This window comes from Tigriopus californicus, chromosome 4 (genome assembly GCF_007210705.1).
Source record: "Tigriopus californicus strain San Diego chromosome 4, Tcal_SD_v2.1, whole genome shotgun sequence".
NCBI classification, from domain to species: Eukaryota; Metazoa; Arthropoda; class Copepoda; order Harpacticoida; family Harpacticidae; genus Tigriopus; species Tigriopus californicus.
The window spans coordinates 1,849,865-1,871,282 of record NC_081443.1 but is presented as its reverse complement, the minus strand read 5'-3'; the positions used below and the strand labels follow the sequence as shown (position 1 = coordinate 1,871,282).

The 21,418-nt window shown below is 41.2% G+C and overlaps 3 protein-coding genes across 4 annotated transcripts in view; 2 read left to right on the top strand and 1 right to left on the bottom strand.

The window, feature by feature from the left end:
• Positions 1-8,875, top strand: part of LOC131879560 (microtubule-associated protein futsch-like) — a 44,235-nt gene extending 35,360 nt beyond the window's left edge. Inside the window, 3 exon segments of the mRNA XM_059225916.1 lie at positions 15-4,946; positions 5,391-7,559; positions 7,628-8,875. Coding sequence (XP_059081899.1) covers positions 15-4,946; positions 5,391-7,559; positions 7,628-7,797 — 7,271 coding nt within the window. The 3' untranslated portion in view covers positions 7,798-8,875.
• Positions 8,861-14,834, bottom strand: LOC131879899 (dorsal root ganglia homeobox protein-like). The gene is made up of 4 exons (XM_059226392.1): positions 14,458-14,834; positions 11,488-11,780; positions 9,794-9,956; positions 8,861-9,377 (listed from the first exon to the last, which is right to left on the bottom strand). Exons 1-4 carry the CDS (start codon positions 14,684-14,686, stop codon positions 8,926-8,928), a joined length of 1,137 nt encoding a protein of 378 aa, XP_059082375.1. The 5' UTR covers positions 14,687-14,834; the 3' UTR covers positions 8,861-8,925.
• A 3,137-nt stretch (positions 14,835-17,971) lies between these two features.
• On the top strand, positions 17,972-20,052 carry LOC131879900 (uncharacterized). Of its 2 annotated transcripts, none has more exons than XM_059226393.1 (3): positions 17,972-18,512; positions 19,410-19,616; positions 19,683-20,052. In XM_059226393.1, exons 1-3 carry the CDS (start codon positions 18,438-18,440, stop codon positions 19,764-19,766), a joined length of 366 nt encoding a protein of 121 aa, XP_059082376.1. In that variant the 5' UTR covers positions 17,972-18,437; the 3' UTR covers positions 19,767-20,052. The 2 variants fall into 2 exon arrangements, 1 of the variants encoding a protein (XP_059082376.1); XR_009373208.1 differs by lacking the exon at positions 17,972-18,512 and adding an exon at positions 19,225-19,336.
• Positions 20,053-21,418: the final 1,366 nt, after the last annotated feature.

The window sequence follows — 21,418 nt, the reverse complement described above, 5'->3', positions numbered from 1 at the left end:
AGTCACAATCACAGAGTCGGAAAAAGAAGAGCAACATGAATCTTCCAAAGACGCCCACATTGAATCTGATGAAATTGGTAAAGAAGGTCAAAGAAAAACTGGGTCAGAGCGGATTGAAGACACATCAGATGCTAACGACAATGCCATTGAAGACGTTCAACATGCCTCAATTAGGCAAGAAATTTCTCATGAAGGAGACAAGGTTCTCTCAGGAGACCTTAGTGAAACAGCACAGCCTCTACTCGAGGTTAAGCCTCAAGAATCTAAGGTCTCAACTTCAAGTAAAGATCAAGTTCAAGAAGAAGAAACTATGATGCATGGAATTTCCAAGAAGGACGAGCCTTTGATTGAAAAGCCAATTCAAGCCAAAGAAGAGTCTGAAGCTAAACCTGCTTCTGAACACGAACAGCAAACACATTCAGCTAGTGAGAATTCAGAAAAGCTGCCTAAGAAAGATGATGTTGCACTGAAATCTGAAGCTGAATCCAAAACGCCTGAGTCTTTTGGGCAACTCAAAGAGCAACCTGGAGACAAATCTGAAATTAGAGAAGGTTCAATTGAGAGCAAGGACTCTGGAAATCTTGAAACGGCAGTCACCAATGCTGGTGTTGCTTTAACCAGTATAATGTCCGCTACACTCTTTAGCGCGGACAGCTCAGCTGAGCAAACGAGTTTAGAAAATGCAAATGACATTGATCCAAAGGTTACCGCAAACAACGAAGCCAAAGATCTAGATGTGAGCACATGGAAAGAAATTGATGTTCAGAAAGACTCATCAAAAGACCCGGTAAAAGACTCTGAGGCAGAGGAAATAGAAGGTTCAGCAACGGGGAGTTTGGCTAGCGTTGGGAAAGCTCTTACATCCGTTTTGACATCAACTCTTACCTTGGGATCCTCAAATGACGTTCTTCAAGCTGATGCTCCTGACGATGCCGCTCATTTGCACCAAGAGACAAAGAAGTCTGAGATGGAGATCGCAACAGCCCCAGACAAAGATCTGGAGGCTCCTTCTTTAGACGATAAAGCCACATTAAAAGAAGTAAAAGCTGAGATGGGTTATCCAGACAAGCAATCTACAGAGGGAGACACTGAGACAAAGCTTGATGACGATGATGAAGCAGCTCCTTTGACAGAAAGTGTGACAACAGCAATAACTAATGTAAGCGAAGCTCTGACCTCCATGTTCGCATCGACCATTTCGTCAAAGTCCACGACTCAAGTCGAAAATGTAGAGGACTCAAAAGATGATGATGCATCACCAGATGACGTAAAGGATCAGAAGAACTCAACGGGCTCCCTTGAAGAGTCTGAGGTCTCGGGTGAATTGTCTCATGCAGAGAGAAGAGATTCGCAAAACGAAATGGAAGAAACCGAAGCTATCTTGAGTCATTCGAATGAGCTATCCAAAACTCCACAGGAATCTCTTGACACAAAGAATGAAACACAGCAAGTGACAGAAAGCTTGATCACTTCTTTAACTAATACTGGTGAGTCTCTCACTGCTATTATGTCAACTTCACTTAACTCAGGATCAAAGGCAAACAAGGACGACGACAATGGTGAAGAGGATAAATCTGAATCAAATGGAGATGTATCTTCCATTGAAGAGCAAGAGGCTAAAGCTGATCCATGTTCAGAGTATGAAAGCGCTTGCAAAGAAAAAAAGGAACAAGTCCCCAAAGAAGGCAGTCAAGAAAAGAGTGACGCAACTGAAATTGAAAATGCCACAGTAAGCTCAACGGAAGCAACTGATATCAACAAGGTGAAGATGGTAGAGACTAAGGAGCCCATTGAAGAAAGATCAACAACCAGTGCTCTTTCGTCAAAGGCAGATGATGTCTCTGGTTCACGCACTGAATCGAATATTTCAGGCAAAGAGAGCCTTAATGAGGCAGCAGATTCCAAAATTCAAGGATCTCTTCCAGAAGAGCAAATTGACCTTTCAGAATCATCTGATATTCAGCAAACATGTGAAATGTCATTAACTCAACCAGCAAATGACGTGGTCAAACCTGAAGCGGAGGAAGAGCCTGGAACCAAAGAAACAGATGAAATTGACGGGGAAATGGCGAGCAACCAAAAGGAGTCAGATGATGAGGCAAATTTTTCGACAAATGTTAGAGATCTAAATTCGGCTACCCTGTCTCGCAAGGGTTCCGGAGAAGAAGAGAGAATTGATGTTGAGGGTCAAGTTTCAGCACCTTCCGAACAGCAAGTGGATCAAGACGCTCATCACCAAGATGGTCAAGTCCCTCAAGAAGTTAAAACATCCTTGAAAGAAACGACAATAACTGAACGAGGGGATATTTCTGACTTGATTCCAAGCACTCTCTCTTTGGGCGATCCTTGCAAGGATTCAAAAAGCGAAATCCATTCACTTAAGGAAGACTGTGAAGAGAATGACACTCCCATAAAAACAACTGAAATCATTATTTCCTATGAAAGCGCGAGTGATCCTGTGATCTCAACTATTCAGGAGGAAACTCAAAAAGACATTGATGATGCCAAACATGGCGATACTCTAGATGGATTCCAGAAGTATTCATCGCATACAACACATATCAGCGATAAAGAATCAAGCATAGGTATGGAACAAGGAGACTACCAGACAAATTCAAAGTCAAGCGAAACAGAGGCGGCAGAGGATCAAAAAGAAATCAGCCATCAAGAATCCACTAGCATTGGCTTCAAAGATCAAGAAGAAAACGAAAACGAATCCCCAGACAAAGCAAACTTAATCTCAATGATGGGAGAAAACATCTCGGCAATTATGAAGAGAACCATGTCTGTCGAATCTAAAGAAGATTCTTTAGCCACAGAGGCAGAGAAGCCAGATGATCAAAATGCCGAACAAGAGCCCAGACAGTCTTCTTTGGCTTCTACAATAGTGTCAACTGGAGCTAATATTTCATCCATGATGGACACAACAATTTCCGCTGAATCTAAGGAGAAAGCTAGTCAAGATAGCAATGCTATGGCAACAACTCAACAGGACCTTGAGATTAAAGAAAATACAGAACAAGTTTCTATGGCGTCCATGATAGCCTCAGCTGGTGCTAATATAACATCCATGATGACCAAATCCATGTCCATTGAATCCAAGGAGGATCAGCCTTATAATGATGAGCAAAAGACCGATACCCAAGTTGAGGACAAGGTTGAAAAAGAAACGAAACAGTCTTCAGTGGTGTCCCCCAAAACACCAGTAGACCAAAAGGCTGAAGAAGGGGAGCAAACTTCTTTTGCGTCTGCAACTCCATCAGCTAGCGCTAAGGTTTCAACAATGGTGACCAGTTCCATGTCCCATGAATCCAAGGAGGATGAGTCTACAAATGATGAGGTTAAGGCCAAAAAGCCAAGTGTAGAGAAGGTCGAAAAAGAGGAAGAGGCAGAACAAGAAGAACAATCTTCTTTGATGTCTGCAATTGCTTCAGCTGGCGCTAACATAACATCCATGATGACCAAATCCATGTCCATTGAATCCAAGGAGGATCAGCCTTATAATGATGAGCAAAAGACCGATACCCAAGTTGAGGACAAGGTTGAAAAAGAAACGAAACAGTCTTCAGTGGTGTCCCCCAAAACACCAGTAGACCAAAAGGCTGAAGAAGGGGAGCAAACTTCTTTTGCGTCTGCAACTCCATCAGCTAGCACTAAAGTTTCAACAATGGTGACCAGTTCCATGTCCCATGAATCCAAGGAGGATGAGTCTACAAATGATGAGGTAAAGGCCAAAAAGCCAAGTGTAGAGAAGGTCGAAAAAGAGGAAGAGGCAGAACAAGAAGAACAATCTTCTTTGATGTCTGCAATTGCTTCAGCTGGCGCTAACATAACATCCATGATGACCAAATCCATGTCCATTGAATCCAAGGAGGATCAGCCTTATAATGATGAGCAAAAGACCGATACCCAAGTTGAGGACAAGGTTGAAAAAGAAACGAAACAGTCTTCAGTGGTGTCCCCCAAAACACCAGTAGACCAAAAGGCTGAAGAAGGGGAGCAAACTTCTTTTGCGTCTGCAACTCCATCAGCTAGCGCTAAGGTTTCAACAATGGTGACCAGTTCCATGTCCCATGAATCCAAGGAGGATGAGTCTACAAATGATGAGGTTAAGGCCAAAAAGCCAAGTGTAGAGAAGGTCGAAAAAGAGGAAGAGGCAGAACAAGAAGAACAATCTTCTTTGATGTCTGCAATTGCTTCAGCTGGCGCTAACATAACATCCATGATGACCAAATCCATGTCCATTGAATCCAAGGAGGATCAGCCTTATAATGATGAGCAAAAGACCGATACCCAAGTTGAGGACAAGGTTGAAAAAGAAACGAAACAGTCTTCAGTGGTGTCCCCCAAAACACCAGTAGACCAAAAGGCTGAAGAAGGGGAGCAAACTTCTTTTGCGTCTGCAACTCCATCAGCTAGCGCTAAGGTTTCAACAATGGTGACCAGTTCCATGTCCCATGAATCCAAGGAGGATGAGTCTACAAATGATGAGGTTAAGGCCAAAAAGCCAAGTGTAGAGAAGGTCGAAAAAGAGGAAGAGGCAGAACAAGAAGAACAATCTTCTTTGATGTCTGCAATTGCTTCAGCTGGCGCTAACATAACATCCATGATGACCAAATCCATGTCCATTGAATCCAAGGAGGATCAGCCTTATAATGATGAGCAAAAGACCGATACCCAAGTTGAGGACAAGGTTGAAAAAGAAACGAAACAGTCTTCAGTGGTGTCCCCCAAAACACCAGTAGACCAAAAGGCTGAAGAAGGGGAGCAAACTTCTTTTATTGCATCAGCTGGTGCCAATGTAGCATCCATCATTACCAGTACTGTATCCATTGAATCTGAGCACGAGCAGTCGGTGCATGGGGATTCGTCAGCCGATCAATACATTGAGAAAGGATTTGGAAATCAATCCTCCATGGTTCTTGAAAAGATGCCCGCAAATTTTAGTGAGACCAGATCGGATGATCAATCTCAAGTTCAATCAAATTTGGGCTCGACTGTTGTCACAACGGGACAGAACGAGGCAAATATTGCGTCTACCAGCCTTCATTCAGGAAGGGGTGAACGTTCAGCGATCAATGGTGTTGAAATCAGCTCATCCTCAAAAAAAGGGCTTGAAGGACAAGGTTCCTATGTTATATCCGATGGCAAACTTGCTCAAGATAATGATTCCAATGACAACAAGACGTCGTTAGAAGCTGCAGAAATAACTACTCACTCAATTGAAACCAATGGAAGCCGTCAAGAAGGAAACCAGGCTGAAAACAATGTCGATGGAGCTACAAGTGAAGTCTTACATTGCTTGGGATCATTGGAACATGAAAGTAGTTCTTTGCAAGCCGAAGATTTATCAAACAAACCTCCAACTATCCCGTCTAACATCAATCGATAAAACCAAGAGATCAGCGGTGCTGACGTCAATTCTCCGCCTCAAGTCAAAGAACCTGTAGAATCAAAACCATCTTGTTCAATGTCACCGGTGGGGACGACTTCAACAAATACAATAACTCCTCAAGTTCATGAGGATGGGTCAACAACTGAATTTGTTGAAGAAACTAGTGACATGACATCAATGGATGCGAATAGTAGATCCAATCAGCAAAGTGGATCCGGATCGGTCCTTGAATCCATGAATAAATCTCAATCAACTAACGAAGGTTACACAAAATCTACCCTTACCAAAACCGGAGATGTTGGGAAAGGGAGTCAGAATGAATCGATTTCTGAGAATGGTCAGTATGTGAATGAAATTGTATCGACCACCACTGTTATCAGAGGTGACCAAAGCGATAGCGAGACATTGACATTTTCCAATGTAATCCAGACACCGCAATCAACATCGTCTGGAAATACTTCAAATGAAGCCGGTTCTGAACAATACGACTCTTTCGAAACCTCCAAGGAAGTTTCGGGCTCAGGTGCATCTGTAGGTACATCTACCACTACATCCACTTCAATTGCAGTGGAGGACTCATGTTCGTCTTCCGAACAAAAGGATGGAAAGGGTCTGTATTCGGCTTTGAGCCGACTCATATCAGTGGATCCCGATCCATTGCCTGCGTCCACCTCAAATGAGCTCACAGCCAATGAGTCATCCTTTTCTCGCTCAACCTCCCTCACGACCACTTCTGGTCCTGGAATGTCCCAAAGTCAGTCATCCAGCATTGTTCGGGAAATCAGTGATGGCGTGACCACCACCGAAATGGAAGAGTTGTGCTCCGAGGTCAAGACGTACATCACCACCACAGTTACCAAAGTGATCACTTTACCAGACGGATCGAGGAAGGAGGTCATCAGTAATATCACCAAGACGGTATCAATTGAAGAGAATGTTCCTCCAGACTCACCGAGCATAAAGAACTTATCGCTTCACTCCAGCCCACAACGTTTCCCACCGATTGAAGACCAAGGCGAGGCCATTGACAGTGATGCCCCATCCACACCAGATTTTGATAACTCGGATGATGTTATCAATGCCGCTATTGAGACGGTGGTTGAATGCTCGAAAAACATCATTGAGCAATCATCGGTGAAAGATGTGGCCAACAAGGAGGGTCTTACCAAAATAAATGTGGTGGTGGAACAAAAAGCCTTTAAAGAAAAGGTAGAATCTCCTCTTAGCCATAAGAGCATCACTATCGAATCCTTGGCCCATGATTCGACTCCCGCTGGATCTCCAGTGAGTACTGCCCATTCCGAGTCGGACCTCGGAGCCATTCCAAAAGTGCCCAAACCGCTTAATAGCCATGTCTACAACAAATCCAGAAGCGAAAGCAATGTATCTACTTTTGAGGAAAAACAAGAATCCTCGCAAACAATGTTCAAAACAAGATCCAGTGGAATCGAAGAGGAGACCGAGATCCGAACCTCTAAACTCCACGAGGTTCTCAAGAACGAAAAGGTGGTGACCGATAACGATACGATGACCACCACCACAACAACGGTCTCCGAGGTCATTTTGGACCCATCGAGCTTGTCCTCTTCCGGTTTCCGTGAAGTTCCCACGACTGGAATCCAAGTCATTGATGAGAGCTTGGCCAGAGTGAAGGAACATCTAGCCAAAGATGATGAATGCTCAAGTCAAGAGATCTTGGAAACCATGGAAACCGATGCTGAGGGAAATATCATCACCCGTACCATAACCACCACAATCACGTCCACTTCAAATGAAGAATCCTCTGCAACGACTCAATCTTCAGCCCAGACATTTGTCACTACCAATGAAGAGGAAATTGAAAAGAAACTGGAATCTTGGGGCAAACCCTTGGGTCTGCCGAGTCCCATCCGGCCGAGTTCGCCCAAAGGAGCCAGCAATCCGAACCCAGAGCCGAGCAAACCCAAAGAGAGCCGCTCCAAGAGGCAAGCCCGGAGCAGTGACCCTGCTCCTGTCTATATGGACCTGGCCTATGTGCCTCATCATGGCAACGTTCTGTATTCTGACATTGAATTCTTCAAACGAGTTAGAGCCCGATATTATGTCTTCAGTGGAGTCGAGCCCAGCCGTGAGGTATTTGACGCCCTTCTAGCCGCCAAGAAAGAATGGGAAGACAAAGACATGGGTAAGTCACATCAAGCCAGTGGTGGTTAAGGCGAATTCAGATTAAACCAAATAGTTATTACTTTACAGAGGTCACCATAATCCCAACGTATGATTCGGATACTCTTGGCTATTGGGTGGCCGCCAATGAAGAGGCTTTGGCCGAACTTCATATTGATTTAGCACCATCGGCAAGTCGTTGCACCATCAACCTTCAAGACCATGAGACAAGTTGTGCGGCCTATCGGTTGGAATTTTAATCAAGTCTGTCTGTTTATGTAGATAAGAAAAGGAATCTTGAACAGACGAAGAAGAAAATAACACACGAAGAACGCGACACTTCCAGGTGCGATTTTGAGGCGTCCCTTTCTGAAGACGCCCAAACGAATTGATGAATGAATGAAAATCAATTTGATTTAAAGGATGTTACTTAATTGTGTTAACCGTCACTAGGTGCTGTTTCATTGAACAACTCGAGAATGTGTCTTTAGCAAATTGGAACTTCCACTTTTCAGTTTGCACTACTATTGCTGCTACTACTACTACTATTGAAAAATGTTGATACCAACAACCCCAATTTCTTTCTTTCTTTATCGTTCTCTCTAAAGATGTGATGATTCTGAGGAAAGCACATGTGATTATAACGAGGATACGAAAACCAAAACATTAAATTGAATGTGGATATCATGTCGGCTTATTTTTCTGGACACTAATTCCTTAACTTGCAAAGAAGTACGTCTTCGGCCAAGACCGAGTTTAAATATTACTCCCACCACCACTACTACTACTACTACTACTACTAATATTATTATTATTATCATTATTATTATCATTACTATTATTACTACCGTACCACTGCTACTATTAAGGAAAAAAAAATACCGCATAAATCGCACACATACAATACTATATTGAAGGAAAAAAAGAATAATGTAAAGATTTGCTGCACATCTCTTCTGTCTTCTTCCAACTCTTCATCCCTCTTATTAAAAAAGTTAGAACCCTTATTTATTCCCTTTCAGCTTCCTAATGCTCGTTTTTAAGTAATCCCGTTTGCCTTTGCTATTTTTCGAATTGCGCTGTGAATTGCATTTTTTCATATACCTTTAATTGAACTGAACGCACTTACAGCTTCTTTTGTACGTGTTGTTCATTCAAATGAAAAGGGAATGAAATGCTTGTTTATCAAGCGCAGCTCTGTTCAAACCTTGATTTGTGATTGATCCATTATCTCTTCTGCTCTGCTCACTTTACTGTAATACTAATGTATAAGATATATGGTCAACATTCAAGCCACACATTCCAAATAAACTCACACTAAAAACCCAAAAAAATAAAGGCTCCATGAATTTATTATTGGGCTATCCATATAGTTAGATATGCTATATTTAGTCACTAGTAGTGGCATCCCCGCTGTTGCTGCTCAAAGAATTGTCACCATTGCCCTCATGAACCACATCACGCTCGTCGTCATCGACAATAAGAGACCTCGCATCATCGTCATCGTTGTCGTTCTCATCTGACGTATTGGCACCTGTTCCATGGGGACTAGACGGTCCATTTGTGCCCGGGGAGGAGTTTCCTCGGCAAGGGATCACTGGGTTGGGGATGAGGTTCGGAAATAGACTCATGCAATTCTGTAGCATCGAATTAATCGAGTTTCCTTGGCTGCTAGCCAAGGAAATTGGTAGAGAAGAGGTGTGACCATTGGGGGGTCCTCCCCTGAATTGAAACACCGTTGAAGGGGTGACCAAAGGACCTTGTCGAAGCGACAAGCTGTTGGTTGGAAAGAGAAATGGAAATCTCATCGCTGACGGGGTCAAGTCCGATGAGTTCAGATCTAAAGTGGAAGCAGGTTGGAACAAGTTAGTTATTTGTGCTTTGAAGATATCATTACTGGCATAACTTTGACGAGGTGGAACGTCGGCCATGATCACATAATGGGGGTATCAAGTTGTTAGACAAATATTGAGAATTTAGAGATATTCCAGGTCGACCGTTATGTAAGTTAGCTTAGCTATCTTAATTAAAAGAGGTATAGCAGGATGTTGCGCATCTAATAATACCAGATAATCATTTTGGACGGATCGATCAGCCTCTCATTACAATTGTGTAAGTGTTTTGGATCAAACAGTACAAGGTGTGTGCTTCCAATTATCTTCGCTTTGGTGCAACTTTTAGACCAGTTCTTTATTTCGCAGCACTACTTGATTATAAACGTCTAATTCTTATGTTAACATAGTGACCAGCACTCACATTTCTCTCCCAAGAAGTAGTTATTGGCTGCAGTCATGAAGTCAGGGGAAAACCCTTGGAGTCCGGGAGGACAACCCATGCCTCCCGAGCCGCCCATGGGTCCGGCTGATAGGACCGACTTCTCTCGTTTACGCCATTTGGCGCGGCGATTTTGGAACCAGACCTAGAAACGAACGAATGCCAACTGTTTTGAAGATGTTGCTCATTAAGCATTGAAAGACAGGGATTTGTTGACTTAGGACTAATCAAAGTATTGGGAGGCTGAAGTGTGCTCTTGTTGTTCCACCATGATTGGAAACTAAACACCCGCCTGCCGCTTGGACTTATTGCGGTTAACAAGGAGAAATTAATCCTCGATCGAGCTAGAAAAACATTCTTCAACTTCAAGATGATGATGTCTCAATCTCTCCCAACGACGGGTACTACATTTGACTAATCATTTTGCTCAATGGACGGATTCTCTTGGAGACCAACACCGCATGAGATGGAATTTTTCACCAATAGAACATGGGAAGATGTTCATTAAAGCCCCTCTTCGAACATCAATCTAATAATGAGGGACACTTTTTGAGGAATTAGAGGGTCAAGACCAATTACTACTTGTTCTAATTCCCGCAGATATAGCTTATGTATTTTGGGAACAACCCTTAATCAGGGTTTATACATGATGACCTTAAGTAGGCCACGTGTCACAAAGGTACAAAGAACAATCAGAAATTCCCAACTAACCAATAAGATAAGCTAATTAAAGGAAATGATTTTTTTCCAAGGTTCTTCAAAATTAGGCCGGGGAAATTGGAGCGATTGATAAAGTATTTTTACTGTGCTTTACATGAACGCTTAAAAAGCTGCTATTTTTTATTAGGAATTCCTAATCCCATCGCGTTCAAACGCCATTTATTCAATTAGCAGGTCTAACTTTTATTGGGTTACAATCTACCGCTTGATAGAAAAAGCTGTTCAATCATTTTCTCGTCGATTGTTTTAAAATTTTCAGTCGTAAATCGTGCAAAAGTATACATTTTGTATGACATTAACCTTTTCAAATGCTTTGGCTATAGAAAGAAACCATTTTATTGTGTCTTGATAGCCATTTGGGTTGAACTTAATTGAAAAGGGATATTTGCTCGATTTTTTTCCAATGAACGAAATTCATTTAAACGTCCATGAATGTCTAATAAAGCTAATCATTCATATTTGCAAAGCTAATGACTTGGAGTTTGGCCAAGATTGATAAGGAATTCATGTTTTTTTAAGGTGCCAATTCGCTTTCGATTAAGGGAATTCAGGTGTACACTTAGTAAAAACCATCATACCCATTTTCAGATGATTGCAGTGATGAGTGACATTTGACCTCTTGATAAATATCTGTGCAGCCATTTCATGTGAATTAGATATGGCTATATATATTCTCTATTCTTTGAGACCTGTCCTCGCCCATTAAAAGTAAACCCTCTTTTTCGTTGCATTGCTTCAGAGTCGTGACTATTAAATACTGTAACTTTCAATCACTTCAACTGGATTTGGCAAGCCCGGGGTTTGAACCAACGAACCATTCTACGTCTTGTGGGTAGTTACCGTATGCTCAATCTGTGCGTTACACCTGCCTAATACCTAAATACCTATATTTCTGTACCTAATTAAAAAAAAGCCAAAATTAGCAAGAACAGTAAAAGAATCAAAATTCTGCTCACCTGAACCCTTGCCTCACTCAGATTTAGAGAGTGAGCTAGTTCCTCGCGTGTGAACACGTCCGGGTATTGAGTTTTCTCGAAGGCTCGCTCGAGTCGATGCAGCTGGTAGGTGGTAAAGGTAGTTCTTGATCTTCGGCTCTTTCGGGGTCGATCCTCGTCATCAAAGTCGTCAAAATGGGAGTCTTTGGGCATAGACAGGTCATCCGGGGATCCTGATTGAGGCGTTGAGCTCGTTTTCGAGCTTAAATCGTAGGGGTTGGACTCATTTCTAGGATTGGGTACCTCAGCACAATCTAGACAAGGGGTCAATAACGAAGTGGATTGCAATAACCAATTGTCAAGGGATATCTATTCAGCTATATCGATGGTATGCTATGCATTCTCACACACAACAGGCTTTCTTGCCTACTACGTAGAGTGAATAGAACCTCATTTCCCAGATTACCCAGATTTACTCTGGCCAAATCATGGTTGGGGTGCTCTAGCGTACCTAGTGTGCTAGTTGGTAGTAAGATGTGATTATCATGATGAAGCCGCCGATTCGATGTCGTCGTCCAGAAAATCAATTTTGGGATTAACTAGACTAATTGACGAAATTGACGATCATCAAGCGGAGGAGTGATTTCCACCCAAGGACCTCTTCATGTCTGGTTGTCTCGTTGATAAGCGCATCATTGGATTATCAGGTACCTCATCTCTACGGACTTGAATTTAACTAAGTGATCTTCCTCCAATCTCTCTTTTTACCTACAAGTACGTATCGATCTCTCTTTCGTTGCCTCAATAGTTACACGGGCTCAGCTACAAGCTCAGGAAATGGCACAAGCTAATACATCTTTGAATTTTGGCCCCTTAAAAATCGTTCCAATCGCCAGTTCAAACTATTCAAAGCGTGGGCATTGAATCCCAAGTTTATTCGCGATGACTAGGTAGAATACCTAGTAACTATTGTGCATAGGTTACATGGATGAAAGAAATCTGGAGCTAATTTGATGCAATAGGATTAGCCGAGTTCAATGGGCCGTGAAATCATGAACGCAACGAATCGAGTTGTCGGAGATCCCGTGATTGCTGAACTGGTCGCTTTGCTCGGCAACCAAATCATCATCCTGCACTATGAAAGCCAAAATCCGACCAAGATCGGGGACTCTCTATTAGGAGGTGTGAGCATTGTGAAAGTATGCAAACGCGGAGTTCTTAGTTAAAGAAGCTATTGAGGACGATGTATCAGGGTTTCATGTCACTCAAGGGGGTACGTACTTCAAGGTTTCAAACTAATTTGAGCTCACTCAAGTTATGATTAAGAACTAGATTGAAGAAAAATGACAAAGAAATTTTTGATCTCTTTCAATTTGTTTGAGGCAACAAAAAAGTAAAATCAACAGAAAAAATATGCGAAGCTGATTAAAGTGAGCCAGATTTGTCCCGTAATTTGTCCATTAATATATTCATTCGAAGCGTATCAAGGTCTCCTCTTAAGACCAACACAATCTTTTAATATTAAGCCCATTTTGCTCCACAAAAATTGTGAAATTGGAAGGAAGTCCGTCATCAGTTCTAATAGAATCATTCTTGTAAAATAAAAAGCAAAAAGCCCAATCTTAACCGAATATCAACGAGTAAAAGTCATTGCCGATTCGATAACATACGAGAAAATCCTTCTAATTAGGAGAATTTGTTACGAAGGCTGGAGTCTTGCTTGTATTGTTAGATAGTAATGCGCTAATTAATTTTGAGCCGGAAGTGAGTTTCGATTATCATCAACGTTCAGTTCAGTCTCTCTACTGTAAACAGAAAGTGTGCAAAGAATGCCGACGAATAACTTTTGGCACAGTTAAGTTATCAAAATAGCTTTACTTCTCAACACTATGTTGATGTTGATACAGCACGGTGACCGTAGAGTCCTTGCTTCTTTATCTGTTTTTGAGATAATAGCGGTAACTTTCAAAGTTTTAATCGAGATTGGCATTTCTGCAACAATCAAACGTTGATTTTAGGCCACGAAAAGCATTTTGGCGTGATTCTGGCCTTTTCTAGTTTGCACCGAAATGGAGGACCATTTCATATTCTATGGAAATTTTGCTTCCACATTTCACTTGATCTAGGTGAATTGTGGAATAGACCGACCATTACATATCTTATTAAATGGAATAAATCGTTAAGGGGTTCGTTGATAATCGAAATGTTATGAAGAGGCAAGAGCTTTATCGGGAGGAAGCTCTTGAAAGCGTTCTGGAAATCGGTGATGCTATCTACATATTACTGAAGAAAAAGCATACCAATGACTCTCAAAAATATGGAAACAAAATCAATGCCACCCGTTTGTGCCACCACATTTGTAACTCGCCACTTCCTTTACGGAAGGCGTAAGTTAAAAGAAAAGTCAATTTCTTGAAATACTTCTTATTACTGTCCCCTAGATTATCCACTAAAAGGTTTAATTTCACGAACTTCACAATACAGCTCAATTGACATTGAAGTCACAAGACATCTCCATAAGGAATAAATGAATTTCCGTTCGATACAAATAACTTCAAAGTGAGCAATAGGATTTTGTGACGTCAAAGCGTACATGTCATTGTGTACATAATTGTTCTACATAATTTCCATCAATAGGTTTTCAGGTCGGTTACAAAATGCGTAAGATCAGAATTATTCAACAAAAGGACACATTTATGCTAATGTTTAGCATTGATGCAATATCTTCATACCTGATTGGTAATCTTGTTCCCCAGATATGTAATTGGATCAATTCTCAAGTATAATTTGTTCCTGACAAAGCCTTCCTTTCAGCACATTCTTTTTTGTCTCAATTGTCATGAGTTAGTTGGCTGCCAGAATATTAATTACTATACTAGATCATAGCATTAAAAAATGGGTCTAGCATACAGCCCATCACAATCTTCGAAAGTCGCAAAAGATCAAGGTGAGACCGTCAAACAGTGAAGTCAAATAAAATAATGGCCTAACCTGCCACCATCTCTCGATTGTTCTGATGGTCAAATCTCGGAATCTTGAGCGTACTCGTGGACCCAAAAGCACCTGTGCCACTCAAGTCCAGCGAAATCTGCTGGGGTGCAGATGCCTTCCGCAAGTCCAAACACCGCACTTGATTGTTATTATTGGCCAATAGCATTTCGATGCTATAGCAGCTCTTGCTTTGAACTCGTTCGTTCCTCGTGGTTCCACTCGAAAACATGCTGATGCTCACCAGATCGTTTTCTTAATAGAATATCGTCCCAGGTTTCAACGACGTGTGCCACACATGATAATTGACATTAAACTGACACTCCCAAGAGCCATGCGGACAATGATAATGATGATGATAATTGTCTTTGGAGCGCGCGTTTGACTGACTGACTGACTCATTTGGCTGTCCAAATCGGCGCATATCGCTCTTGGGGACAGAATCCTCCTCACGATGCTTGAGGCACACACACACACACGTCGCGCACATGGATGGACCCGGAGATGGAGAACGAGTAGCGAGGGTCGAGCTGTACTAAAGCATCCCCCTAATGGGCTAATAGGAGCGGGAGAATTAACCTTAAAGCTCCTCCCCTTTTCCCGAGCTCAATCACGGTCTTAGTAGTAGGTATATACATACGTAGAGAGAACTCGCTGAAGACAGCGAAAGAGAGAACTGCCGGATCCAAAGAGAGAGAGAGAGAGAGAGAGAGAGAAACAGAGGGAGCAATGTGGATGGAGTCACCCACCCACCCACCCGTCCACGAACCAACCAACTACCCTCCCTCCTTACGAGCTGGTACTTGCGATGCAAGGATTAAGTCCAATAAGTAGCGAGAGAAATATCAACGTCAATTTATTAGAACGAGAGCAAATGCTGGGATGGCTTAATCCCTTTTAGTTAACATGGAGGAGAATTTAATTAAGAGATGTTCTCTACATTCGAGTACAAACTATAAACAGAACACTGCGAGACGACCAAGGCAAGTAGTAGAAGTGGAAGAACACATTTAATTAGCTCAGAGTTCAGGGGACCCGTTCGGAGTTCTTTGGGTTATAGGAACAACAGGGGTTATCAAACATGTTTTCTTTGTCCTTGGTTGGACTTGATGATGGGAAGATTGGCTAATTAGGAAAGAAAAAAGCTCTATTTGTGATGATGATGACACCAAGGTCGAGAAATTTGCGGCTTTCTTCGTTATCCACGGAGTTCAAATTGCCCTTTCAGGTTTTGGTGGTGCATGCGTACTCAATCATATTGTGGCATTTCACTTGAGTAAGAGCATTAATTTGATTGCCTGATGTAACTCCAGTTTAGAATTATTACCCTCAATGCTAATCACTGCATATAGTTCATTTTAGAGCAATATGAATTGATGTTTTTTGCGGGTGGCATGACTTCAGAACAACTCAAAACGTTAAATGTAGAAACCTGGGCCAGGTTCTTAAAGCAAAGGAGTGAGTCTTAGATCGAGCAAATATCCGGCTCATATAACATAGTACGATTTTTCTCGATCTAAGATTCACTCCTTTACTTTAAAAACTGGGCTCTGGATGAATATTGATACCCATTTAGGGTTCAGGGTCCGCCGTTCGAGGCGATGATCTACTGCAGGGGGGAGGGGAGACCTAGGATCGAACCTATGAACCCAAGCATAGCTGGGTCGGCGGTAATCAACTGCGCTACAACCATCTCCCTTGTGACTCATATTCGGCCGCTTTCCAATCTTCAAGTAAGCTCTTTGTAACACCGGGATTTTTCGATATATAGTAGTAGGATATTTTGAATTGGGGAAAAGTTGGGAAGGGATGTTTATGGATTTTACCGCTTAGAGCAAATCATTATTGTTCACGCACGTTGTTTAAACACGTCCTTTCAATGAAAATTAACCCGAAATGTGGTCGTGCGTTGAACTGAAAGGCGGACTCAGCTGAGTAGTGCCAACAAGAGCTCGATTGGTTTGAGCCGGGGAATCTGGTCCAAAGCCATAACAAGTCCAGAGATGGTATCTCGATGTTAGCTTTACACCGTCCTATCTTGAATATGCTCAGCCTATTTGGGCTCCAATGAGTTCAGGAGGTTTGCCAAAGGTCGAACTAGTCCAAAGATGTTTCACTAGGAACATCACAGGAATGAGAGAGCTCTCGTATTGGGAGAGAGACTAAAAAAGTTGGGACTGTATAGTGTTTGTTCAGAAAAGCTACGAAAGGTATCTGATATTGTACGTCTTCAAAAGTATCCATGAGCTCTGTCCCAACCCAAAATATAGGGTCAATTGTAGTGACCGTAGAGGCTTAATGTGCAATTTGAGAGCACCTTTAAGCCCTCGAGAATCCAGACTAGTTCGGACTCTCTGCTTTCTCGGGCTCCTTAATTGTACAATTTGCTACTCTCTAAAGTTTCTAGGGAGTACATACAAGTTTTTGATCCAATAGCATCTTGCAAGTCAGATCTTTTTCGCTGACTTCCTCATTGCTATTGGGAGAATGGAATTCCCAGTAGTCGAAAAAACAGTTTCTTTCACCTAAATTGGTATTTATATAATTAGAATTGGCAGATCAGGCTAGCCCTTTAATGTAGGGTTGATGAGGAATTTTGGTTAAGAAATTGTTCAAGTCTGACTTAAATCTTGCGATTGGATCAATATGAACCTGCTCGACTGTTTGCAAATCTATTGAAAATTTTTGATAAACTTTCCAGACAAACTTTATATTCAAGCTAGTCCAGCCTTCCAATTCAAACTCTTTGTTCGATCAAATATCATGCAAAGTTAACAGCTAACAATTTTAATAACTATAATCTTTCATTTTAGTATTTCCGGGGGTTAAATTTGCAGTAGCGGTTAGTAAAGTACATGAAAAACAACAAAAAATGAAGTTTCATGCAAATCAATTCGGTCCTCATGTCGTTCTTTTTGAAATTGCGGACACACTTTTAAGGGCTTCAAATATCCGATGGCGCTTTTCAAAACGTACTGTATTTTATTTGAACATAGAGGAAAAACTCATATGTTGGAGTTCGCCGGCCTGATGCTTTTTTTTCTTTTCATTGAAAAACTGTGAACCCAATATTTTAGCAATTCTTGATTCCTCTTTAATCTAGGGTGCTTGTTATTGAATTCTTTTGGATTTATGGCACTGATATTTAATGACTTCATCGGAGCTTGGTTTCAAATCCATTCCAAATTTGACCAACCATTAACTCAAATTCAATCTTCACTTTAGTATTGCCTTTATGGTTAAAACCTTTCTGGATTACATCGTTCAAAACACGATTAGAAGCGAAATTGAAATTCATTTGAAGCCGGATAAGGTGGTTTTCAAGGTGAGAGCCATACCCTAGCCACCAAATAGTACGAGGCTTTTGAGTGAGTTCTTGATTGAAAGCCCGAACCAACTTGGACCATCCAGTCCATTTTACACATGAGCGTCTGCTCAGCCAACCACCGAGATTGAGTCGTAATCCGCTCAAATCTCAATGCGAAAGCAATTAGTCCCATATAATACAATTCAATTTCCCGACAATACACGTCCAGATTACGAGGGTGAGCTACTCGTCGCATTGGGTATTATCAAGCATTGTCCATGGGCGAAGCCATCGAGGTGATCCGGGAGACATGTGAAGTAATGATATTCCCTCTCAATCACCTGGTTGTCGTCGTCGTCGTCGTGGTCGTCGTCGTCGTCGTGGTCGGGCTAACGATGATGGTGATGTCGTTCGTCGAGTATTTAGTGGGAATGCAATCAACTTACTCACTCACTCGAAGAGCCGTGCAATGATCCGGGTGATGTATTGATTAACTATTGGTTGTTCCTCTGGCGGGAAATTAGCTTTCTACTAGTTCTGCTCCTTTTTCCTTGGATGATTTCGTATGCTCCCTGAGATTATCTAGCATTGATTAAACAGCACACGAACATTAGCCGTGTCACAAGCTTACTCAGGACTCACTAATGAGCATAAAAAGACCGGATTAGCCGTTGTGATGGAGTCTCATATGTTGTGTCATTTCGCGCATAATTTTGGCCAAGATCGCACAATCCAATCACACAACGTAAAAGTAAGAAAACAAAAAGATGTCAAGTGAGTAATAAACCGATTTCTGTGAAGAGCATTGAATATGCTCTGACAGTCCTTCATTACAGTAGTTTTGATTGTCTGTTTTCATTTCACTACATTACTTCAAAGACCGGACATATTAAAGTGGTGTCCTACCATTTCAGCGGCAAAAACAAACACTGTATAGATTTTGAGAAACTTTTATTACCTTATCCACATTTTTATTCAATTCAAACTCGCATAACCAAAACAAGATTACTAGTTTATTGGTTTGAGTTTTAAGACTGATAATGCATCCATCACTTTGGAACATTGAAAATGAGTCATGTAGTGCATTTTACATGTAATGTATGTTTGGAGTCTAGGTTGCACGCACTATTTTGAGACATTCAAGCGGGAAAAGAATGACGATTTCATCACAATTTTTGGGGGGTCGCTTCAGCTTTTGGGGCTTAATAGCTTTTGTTAAAAACCTAAATTACAATCCCTTGTCATTTATCCTTGACAGGAATTGGTCTTCTAACTTCCATTTTAATAAACTGTCATATATATTTTTACTCAGTCGCTAATAAACATAGAACATACTTCTTAGCAGGAAAAGTTCTCTGTTCTGTGGACTTACTTCTGATGGTTTTGAGTTTTCAATTACAATAGTTGATTTTTAAACCTTATTTTGTGTTATATTGAGACTTGTATTTTGTTTTAATACCCTTTATATATTAGAATGTAGGCCTGTGACCTCACCCCCAAAAATATGCTGAAATCTTCAAACAACTGCTGCTTAAAGGACTCAAAGTAATTAAAATGGATTTTTCACTAGACTAAGTATAACATATCAATAGTTTCCTCATGGAATAAACATTGGGATTACTGAAACAGTCTTCTATGTATTCGTTAGAGACTCAAAGAATGCCACGAAAAGTATTCAAAGACGTACGACCTCCATTTTGCCAACGAGTTGTCAGCGGCTTACATTCCACCCGCGAATGCCTACAATCTAATGGATTTTGGAAAAGCCATGGCCTCCACGACTACAGCCATGAAAACATTTCTTCAAGCCCTCCCAAGAGACCAGAATACCAAACAAACTTCCTCTGGTACCTATGTGAGTGTCCAAAGGCCGGCTAAGTCAACGGTATAAACCCTAATTGGCATGTATTTTCTGTTCCAGGTCAACGAGCGTATGGCGTTCCATTCCACATTTGATGCACTAATGAAAAGCCTGAGCTTTGTTGGTTACTTGGATGCCGTTTAAAACGAGGATTCTTAATAGTTCTACTAATTAGTTGTGTCGTGGCCTCAGGGGAAAGGTGACCTTTTGACTAACGAACCTTTTAAAAGATGACATGTTCTCCAGATATTGGTGGTGGGTTGAACCAAGAACCAATGGAATAGGTCAGAGGTTGGTTTATGGTTGAACCAAGGAGTCCTTGATTGAACATCCTCGAGATCCTCAACAACAGATGTTTTCCTGATTTCCTCAAATGTTTTGGACCACAGAGATCCACGCTAGAATTGTTGCAAAAAATAAATAGGCAATTTCAAAATAACATTGCTTTTGACTTTAGATTAGGCAAGTGTACAAGAAACCGAGTAAAGCTTTCCATGCTGTACATTACAGCTTTGTATCCGATCAGAGAGGGTCTACGAATCTGATCCGAAATCATTTTTCGTAATCCGAATCCGATAATTTTTTCACAATCCGACCGAATCTGAATCCGAAATTTTGTGCTCAATCCGAACGAATCCGAATCCTAATCCGAAATTTTTCTCGGATCCGGATCTTAATCCGAATCCAACCAAAATCCGAAATATTTTGCAAAATCAGATCCAAATCTGATTTAATTATCCAATTGACTTTAAAAGAACTCATTCAACTTTAACTAAATATGCTTTTTTGCCACTTAAACATTTTGAGATGATGAGATTGAGTGGAATTGCCTTTGTCAAAATATAATTTTCCTGTTGCAGTAAAGTTAATTTTTGTAACACTAATATAACAGCATAACTTGCGTTAACGTCATATGCTTTAATTGTAGAACAATTGAGTATAATTTTGTTATCAAAATGGTGCAACAATTGTTAATTTACAGGCTTGCTATGCTGAAGTACTCTAATTGTCTTTTTTCTAATATTGACTGTATAGACAGCAAATGCTTTCATTACTTTCTGAAATTTGAGGTCTTGCATTTTTAGAGTTGGATCGAATCCGAACCCAATCCGACTTTCCATTCCCCAATCTGAATCCGAATCCGAACGAAATGTTCAATCCTACCGAATCCGAATCCGAATATTGTTGGTCAATTCGAACGGAATCCGATCGTATCCGAAAAGTCGGATACGATGCACAGCTCTACTGCACATCCTTGATGATTTGGATCTCTGAACTTGATTGGTGAAAGTCGTAAATGTTCACCCAGAGTACAATGCAATTATGATGTTGCCAATATAAGCGATCAAAAACAAGTTGGAGAACAAGTTTCCTTGACACATAATTCGGGGATAATCCCCGAAGATACAAATTGGTCCTTTTATCACCTACACACGACATATTTGGGCCAGATTAGTCAAAATATGTTATCAAGAATGTCGGATTTTAATTGTTACGGAGACAAGAGTAAACTAAGGTCACACACGATTCCACTTTCATAATGCTTCAATTTCAAAACATGCATTTTCCCATGCTATTGGGAATGCAATCTCCCAAAAGCGCATGATGTTGAAATGATCTTTTTGTGGGGATTGAAATGAACCATATCAAGCATATATTCCCTAACCAAGATGTGCTATAATTGATATAAGTGCTAGTTTTTGGGAAATAACTCGCTTGACTCAATATCGCAGTACATCATGTCTCAGGGATCCTGAGACCTATTTTCTTTCAACTAACGGGATAAACCCAAATTT

Excerpts from the sequence above, each read along its gene's own strand:
- LOC131879899 (XM_059226392.1), bottom strand. The coding sequence starts at position 14,686 with ATGTTTTCGAGTGGAACCACGAGGAACGAACGAGTTCAAAGCAAGAGC. Across the intron at positions 11,781-14,457 it reads CAATCGAGAGATGGTGGCAG|ATTGTGCTGAGGTACCCAAT; the intron begins GTTAGGCCATTA and ends CCCCTTGTCTAG. Across the intron at positions 9,957-11,487 it reads TGAGTGAGGCAAGGGTTCAG|GTCTGGTTCCAAAATCGCCG; the intron begins GTGAGCAGAATT and ends GTTCGTTTCTAG.
- LOC131879900 (XM_059226393.1), top strand. The coding sequence starts at position 18,438 with ATGGAGTCTCATATGTTGTGTCATTTCGCGCATAATTTTGGCCAAGAT. Across the intron at positions 18,513-19,409 it reads TCCAATCACACAACGTAAAA|AGACTCAAAGAATGCCACGA; the intron begins GTAAGAAAACAA and ends TGTATTCGTTAG. Across the intron at positions 19,617-19,682 it reads AAACTTCCTCTGGTACCTAT|GTCAACGAGCGTATGGCGTT; the intron begins GTGAGTGTCCAA and ends TTTCTGTTCCAG.